Below are 8,273 nucleotides of genomic sequence, written 5' to 3'. Positions count from 1 at the left end.
ATATATATATTTTTTTTTTTAATGTGAATTTGTGGATTTGAACTGTTTCTATCGCAAGTGACTTTATTTATATTGTTTTTCACAGTGCAAATTTCACACTATTTTCTCTGAATTTGTAAAATCTATCGGAAAATTTCCCAGACATCAGTCACCCTCTCGCTTACACTCTCGTTTGCGTCTGATCTTGCTTGTTGTCCATTTTTGCTGCTGGGTTGTTCCGTTTTGCTCTACGTTACCCTTCGTCTCATGGATGTCCCCATCATTGCCACTGTTTTCCCCACGCTACTTCCCATGTGTGGTCGGCGGTCCCGGGGGGTCGCTGACGCGCTAACGAAGCAGGTGTAGCGGGCGTCAGAACCGCAGGGCAAGAGCTACGCAGAGATGGACGACGTGACGAGAAATCGTGAGGCGGAGAAGGTGACAATAACAGCAGAAGGAGGGATCCTCGCCTCGTTTCCTTGTCAAGACTTATTTCATTTCTCTCGATTTGATGCATTTCATTTAAAAAAAAAAAAAAGCCTTTTTATTCACCGTTATGGCACAATGTGCTTCGAGACCGCTTCCTTTAAAACTGCTTTTGAATGATCACCATTCCCCAGTGATGGTCATAATTACACTTTAACGATCATGTGGTAATTACGCCCTGATGTAAGAAGCAGAGTCATAAAAATGTGAGATGAATAGTGTTTTAATAAGAAAAACATATTGGGTCTTTGGCCCTAGCTCTTGACACATAGCTTCAAAAACCCTTGCAATTTCCTGAGCGATAGGAGTGTCTTTTGTTAATCATCTTTTTCAGTCATACCGGATAGTATGCTAACGAGGCAACATATGGGCCGGTCTTTTGGAGACTATGAAAACAAACAAACAAAAATATTCTAGACTCAGCGGTGAGTCATTCATTTCAACTGCAAAACCACAGAAGTGTGCTTCGCCACTGTGTGCCCCACGCCCCTCGTTAGCTAGCAGAGCAAGCAGGAAAAAGGTCACGGTCCTTCATCCGGGAGACCCCGGCGACTCACAGCCGTCAGCCCTCAAGGACGGAAACGACCGGAGAGGCCAAGTGCAACCCCAACCATCCATCCGGTGGTTCCCACTCGGCCCCGCGACAGGTCCTGGCCCTCAGAGTCTCGGGGGTCTCAGCCCTTCGCTCTGGCTTCTTGCTGCGACGTGGGCTTAAGCTACCCGGGATGCTGCCCACACCTCAGGAACCAGATTCGGCCCCAAGTTCACGGGAAAAGCTAATAACCCTGCAATCAAGTCAGATCATTCCAGCCATCTCCAGCCGCCTACATGGACTATTCAGACTAGGTTTTCTTGACACTCAGGCTAATAAATGAGAGAATACATTGCGACCTAGTGGACACGGACACAAATTGGGACGCCGCCTGGCGTCCTCCCTTTTTACCTTCTCCCTACATCTCAAATGAGGACGTTCTTAGAGTCTGGAAGTCTTCTCAGCCAGGTAGACACGAGTGACATGGCGGACCGACCCCTCCTGCTCCTTGGAGGGGCGGGCGCTGAGTCCCAACCTTGTCCTTCTCCCAGGGGAGCCAAGGTCAAGTCACTGTCGACCCGTCAGCACAATGAGCAGCAGCCATAGCCCTCTTCATCTCCACGACTCGTCCTTCAGCCAGACCCCCTCTGAAATGGTGGACGGGAGGTCCCCCTGCCCGTGTGGTCCCGCACGTCTGCTACACTAGGAACGGGTGTTCGCTTCCACTGCCCCGAGAGTCGGGGATGCTTTGCTGACTTGCTTAGCTGTATCGGTCCTGCTCGGTAAAAGGAAGTCGGCCACAAATGAAATCGGCATTTTTGAGATGACCATCAGCTAAGTCCAAGAGTAACCTGCACGCTTAAGAAATACCTTCCAGTCTTACACAAATATTTGCTCTCATGTCTTCATTTATGGAAGGAAGATAACAGAATTTTTCAAAAGAAATGCCCATACACCAAACCACACACACACACACACACACAATTCATTTCTTTTTCTTTTCTTTTTTTTCATTTACAGAAGCTTAGCTGCACGTTGGTGCAGCTAGCACAATTTAAAGGGCATGTAATGAAAACTCAGATGCCAGAAGCTAGAAGAAACCACTGCATGTGACAGCTCCAACCTGCCTATTGTTTTGCCCTCACATATGAGAATATTCAGTAGAGATCTTCTAGGTGTTATAAGTTATGTGGCTTTAGGGTTTTATTTTTAGTCTCATTAAATGTTTTTTATTGTGTTCTTTTCAGAAGTAGGTATGAAGAATAAATGTCGACTGTCTAAAGGATTAACCTTTCTTAACTATTGGCTATTTTAAATGATCAAGAAACCTTAGTCCTGAAAATTAAAGAAATGTGTTAAAAATACAATTATAAATGAAGTAATGACAAATTCACAGCTAAGAACCATGTAATAAAAATACCTTGTTCACGTACATCAGGAAAATTTAACTAAGCAGAGAAGCGTAAATTACAGAATGCTCACGAATTTTTCGATTTCAAATTTCTGAACAGAAAGAACGAGAGAGAGGTTCTAATTTGGCTTTTATGTTCCGACTGCCTTTTGCTGCGGGGAGGGTGTTTAGCATCAGTATGCTGGACACACTTCTTTACCAGGTACGCGATCTTTCCTTTTTGCTCTCTAATATGCTTATTCTATATTTCATTTGGATTTTATTAAATAAATAATATAACTAGGGTTTCTCGTGGAGCTGTTAACTCAACATTGGCTCTGGAAGTAATTCAATATTTTATTTCATGTATTTAAGGACATCGATGTGCCTATAAAACATTTTGTAAGAAAAAAATATTTTTCGGAGCAATCTAAGAAATAATTTTTAGGCATTCTTTAGCTTAAATTTTTAAGGATTCTTTAGCCTAAACCAGTGTCCTACAATGTTTACTGTGACATTTTAATACAAGTTGCATGTTGCTATATCTTTATTACTAGACTAAAAAAAAAAGCTAAGGAAAAATTACTACGTTAAAGAAATAGCTGTTTTATAACGCATATTTTTAAAAAATAAGATATCAAAATCAATGCCAATAAACTGATAAACCAAGGACATTTTAAACATCTGCTAATTATCACCTGTTTTAGAAAAATATGAAAAAGATTTTACAAACAACTAAAAACCACTTAGTTTGTTCTGGAAGGCCAAAGTTAACACTGTCATTTTATCATAAGATGTTCACAGAGATGTTATTTTACGCAAATATGTTTTAAAATTTTTTGACTCTGCTATAAACTGAATAGCAGTAAAATTTCATATTCTCAGATTCAAGTAATCGATTTCTAAATATTTCCATTAAGAGAAAAAAGATATTCACAGGGCTGTCATGCGAGAACTTTAATCTCGAATTCAGCGTTCGAACATTTCGTTGTGCTTATACATATTTTATGTACCCTCTTCTGCAATGCTTGACTGAACAAACTAATCTAAAAAGTTAAAGCTTTTCTATTGGCCTTTGGGCTCATGACGGCCCTGAGTGTGCCTCTAGCAATGTCACATGTCACAAACCACGTGCTTCTGCCAGATAAGTGCAGGAGCACAGCCAGCCAGGGAGAGCGAGCACTCCCGTTTGCCTTAAGGTTCTCGGATGCATTAGTGGGCACTGCAGGGCAGTGGGGGGCGGGGGCCGAGGGGTTCCCACCCTTTGCAAACACAGGTTACCCCGCACGCAATTCTGATCATTACCAAGGAGTTCGGAGAGGAGGAAAAGCTATAATTTCTTTCTCTTCGTTTTTATCTCACATTTTTTATAATAAGATACAAGAAGTTCTGTGTTTTCTAGAGCTATTTCAGAAACAGTGAACTAGAAAAATAACTTTCAAAATAGTAACTGCCAATTAACCTTCTCTTGACCGCAAATGAGATATAATCGTGGTCCGTTTTTCAGACAGGTGAAGAGGACTAAGTCATGGGTTATAGATATAAAAACATATATATGATTCCTCAAATTATATAATAAGCATTCTTATGTTTTTAAAGTATACTATATACCATCTAATTATTACGGTTAATGAATTAAGCTCATCTTCTTAAGAATGTTTATATTGTATATTCAAAAACTATTATTAATGACTACAATTGTGTAGCGATTTATCATTGATGTAATTCTATCCTAGACATCGTTGTGTTTGTTTCCCCAAAGGAAACTGTGATGTCGGCAGTGTCCTCACTCACGACATGTAGATGAGACGCGAGGGCTCACAGAGAAACTACCTAGTGGTTAGTGTGACCCCTCGACATCAGGCCATGCACACGTCATCGGATCATTCCTGCCCATCCCTGTCCCTGTGGGGAACAATCCCACTCTTGTATAGCGTTTGAGTTTTTTATGATACTTCAACTTACTGAAAGATTTTTTTCCCTCTGTTACATTTCAATGGACCCTTTCCTCCTTCCCACTTGAAACACAGATCGCTTTTATATTTTAATAATTGTTAGTAATCATCATCTTTGTAAAGCTAGGAAATCAATTATTAAAAAATAAGTATTATCTAAAGTAAAGTTAAATAGAGCTAAGTGAAACCGAAAGTCTTCTATGGTTGAATTTCATGAGATTTACTGCAGGGGTTTGTAACGTGTGAGGCTGAGCACATCTTTCTGGCTCACTCCTACTCTTTGTCTGTGCCCTGAGGAAGTTACAGGACAAATGACCTCTGGACAAAGAATGTGTTGGTGACGAATACAGTAGACAAATTAGCTGTATTACTGCATCTGATTCTAAAATAACTTAAAACAGTCATGTTCTAGGTCTTTAGTGGGTTTTTCTCTTCCATGAGTACTTTCTATTTCTCATCTTGGAAAATAGTCTTAAGTGCCTGAGAATTTGTTTCTAAACCCTTCTTTAGCAGACACCGAGTTAGAGATGAAGTTAAAGGACACTCTATAAAGGCGTATGTCACAACTTTTCTTGGTGGCCCTCTATGATATTCGCGTCCTAACTGCTGGGAGACTAATACATGTTGAAAGCCAAAAGGCCACTTCTTTGGCCTGAATAAAGGAAATGGACATGTTTGCTCTCCTTAGATGGAAGAATTTAGCTTTTTGATACCAGGTGTTGGTAAAATGAACTAGTAATCAAGGAAGTGGGTTAGCAGATTTACTTAAAAAACATTATAACTTGTAAAAAATCTTTGCCATCTTTGCTATGCAAAATAAGCAGATTATTTACGTTTTTCATTTTTAAACATTTGAAGATCGAACTGAAGGCAGTCATTTTATACAATTTATAAATAATTGCTACATGTTATGGCAAAACATGCCTTGTCTTGCTTGAAAGCTTTTTTCACTCGGAGCTAAGAATAAATCGAAGAAACTGGAAGCATCATTAACGCTAAATACTGAGTGGTGTTCTAGCAACATACTAAACTATATCTTATTGTTAGACCACAAAATGACATTTAATACTAAGCTATTAATTCATTAACATTCAGATTTATTTAAATACTAGAAATGTATTCTACTAGCATAGAGCTTAATCCTAAAAAAAACTTATTGAAATATTTCATGGCAAATTTTAGTTCTTTCAAGTTTTTATGATATTCTCTATATCAACATATTTTTATTAAAATCTAAAAATGTTTCTATCATGCTTAGCAGCATGCATAAAATTTAAGCATATCGAGATATTCTAGAGAACAATTATTCCCCACATCTCCTTAAGGACAGCGTAACGGTGCATGTGTATTTAGGACTCTGACAAGATAGACTTTTATTTCCTTTTTTACGGAAACTCAATGATGTGTTACGAGAAATAACCTTTTAGAAGTGAGACGGTGTTCGCACTGCTAGCTGCTCCGCACCTTTCATACCCGTAGTAAGGAGCTGTTTTGTTTATATTGCAGTCATTTGTGAAGGACTACATGATTTCTGTCACCAGACTCCTGCTGGGATTGGACACCACCCCGGGGTCGGGCTTCCTCTGTTCTGTAAGTTAATCGTTTCTGCGAGAGAAGATGGTTCGCGTAGACGGTCTGAAATCCATCTCAATGGACTTTGGCTAACTCTTCGACGTCATTTTTTTTCTCTAATATCTGCTCAAAACTAGCATCATGGTTTTTTAAGTCCTTAAAATATGTTCAAGAGAACACATTATTTGAAATTAATATTCATGGTAAATAGCCATTCCGTCCACAGTTCGGAACAGGTGTTTTTTTCTAGCTGGTGATTTGAGGCCGAAGGTTTCTGACCCAGGAGGCCATGCTGTGGAGGGCAACCGCGATGGCACCGGAGGCCTGTGATTTACGGCTGAGTGTGCCAGCACTAAGTGTGTTTCATGAAGTGACTTGCCAACGATTCAGATTTAGGACTAGCAGAGGGACTAGTTGTTACGTCTCTAGTCTGCGAGCCTGCGCTCATTCTGCTAACGTCCTCCTCAGTGCCGGTGTCATGAGAACTTTGGATGGACAGTTCTTTTTTGTGCCGAAGTGTCCTTCGCACTCTAAAATTTGTACCATCGGCAGACCCTGTCCACTAACTCCAGTAGCAGCAACATTCAAAAACACATCTCCCAGTCAATGACCAGTGACTAACATCCAGTTATTGCAACATTCAAAAACACATCTCCCAGTCAATGACCAGTGCCTAATGTCTCCTGGATTGAACGAATACAACGTCATGCTGCCACAAATTGAGTAGCTGGTTTCTTAGGATTGGGGGAACCCCAGGGATAAGGCTGAGATGGGGTGCAACTAATCAGTTTAACACGTGGATAAGCACTTGTGACTTGGCACTTTGAGAATTCAAAGTATCGATAGATTCTAACCTTAAGAAGTGAAAATTAACCACTGAGTTTTTATATCTTCCCAAGTTAACGTGTAAATGATTCGTACGTATTCTAGATGAAAATCACCGAGGATGACTTATGGATCAGAACGTACGCCCGGCTGTATCAGAAGCTGTGTTCCTCCTCCGGGGACATCCCCATCGGGATCTACCGGACTGAGTCTCAGAAACTTACGACATCTGAGGTTTGGAACCAAAATATTGCTTTGAATGTTTCATCTGATTGAAGGCAGCCATTCCCAACCTTGACTGACTTCTGACAAATGTCAAAGAGACAAAAAGAATGCTGTCGGACACGTAGTAGTGGTTGCCAGCAAAAGCAAAAAAAAAAGAAAAAAAAAGAAAGAAAGAAAAAAAACACTTATCAATTACTTGTTTAGGAAACTATGCCAGAATTTCTCAAAATATCGTTGGCTAAGGGATTATTCTAGAGTTTGTGGATGTGGGGCTCTGAACGACTTCTGTAGATCTAGGATTTTAAACACTGATACATAAGAAAAGTTCTCAAGGCAAGCAGTCTTGCTTATATACCCCTCAACTGCATGTATTAGCATTTATTTAAATAAAGGAGTCAAAACGGAGATGAGTTAACAAGCACTGAAACTCATACTTTTCAACTCTAGATTAAAGACTATCCTGAAGCCAAGAAAAAACTTAAGTAGCAATGCCAGACCTTCCCAGAGAAAGGCTCGGTAATCTGAGAGCAAACTAGAGTTTATTAATACACGACACAATTTCCAATGGCTGCTTGCTGCTGCGAACATATCCACATTTTGATTTGGTCACATTATGTGGTTCTAAATATTTTATATACGCTTAGTAAACCATCATATTTTAAGTTATACTCTTTTATGAAACAAAAATTTTGGATAAATGCCTTATCCTATCTATATTTATAAAATTATTTAATATAAATGATGTTTTATATATTTTTTGATGGTTTACCTTCTCTATGTATTCTTCGGATACCTCAAAATTATTTAAAATTTTGGTTAACCATTCCTCTTTTTGGTCTTATACAAGATTACCTCAACAATGAGGCTCAGATCAGGTATATGCATTTTAGTAGTACATGTCATCATTAAACCGATTTGTGATAAAAATCAATGAATCCTTGTACGGAAAAGTGCTTTCTAGGAAGCATAAGAGTAATGGAATATATTTTTGTGTTTTTTTGTTAAAATTCGTAGTTTGACATTTAAATAAGGAATATTGAGTCCCGCAGGACATAGTTTAGTTTTTTCTGAGGTGCTTTCTGGTGGCTTCAGGAACGCTAAAAGGAGATTTATTGGCATCTCTGCTGCTTAATCTGAGTTTGTCACTGGCTGTGGTCCCTGGGGTCACATGACAGAAAGCAAGACCAAATTAGAGAAAATCAGGAATGACCGACAGGAGAAACATGCCAGTTAAATAAGACAGTCTGCTCAGATGTGCCTAAAAATTTAAGAACAGTGGATCCCAAAAATTATCCGATTAAAGGTTAAG

At 39.4% G+C, this 8,273-nt stretch overlaps 1 protein-coding gene across 1 annotated transcript in view; it reads left to right on the top strand.

Annotated features, from left to right (window-relative positions):
• LOC102888097 (potassium channel subfamily T member 2-like) overlaps nt 1–8,273 on the top strand; it is a 145,909-nt gene that overhangs the window by 112,976 nt on the left and 24,660 nt on the right. The window contains 4 exon segments of the mRNA XM_025049843.1: nt 2,162–2,186; nt 2,471–2,610; nt 5,849–5,932; nt 6,845–6,973. Coding sequence (XP_024905611.1) covers nt 2,162–2,186; nt 2,471–2,610; nt 5,849–5,932; nt 6,845–6,973 — 378 coding nt within the window.

Source organism: Pteropus alecto, unplaced genomic scaffold, assembly GCF_000325575.1.
Source record: "Pteropus alecto unplaced genomic scaffold, ASM32557v1 scaffold65, whole genome shotgun sequence".
In the NCBI taxonomy this organism is placed as follows: Eukaryota; Metazoa; Chordata; class Mammalia; order Chiroptera; family Pteropodidae; genus Pteropus; species Pteropus alecto.
This window is presented reverse-complemented; position numbering and strand designations above follow the sequence as displayed.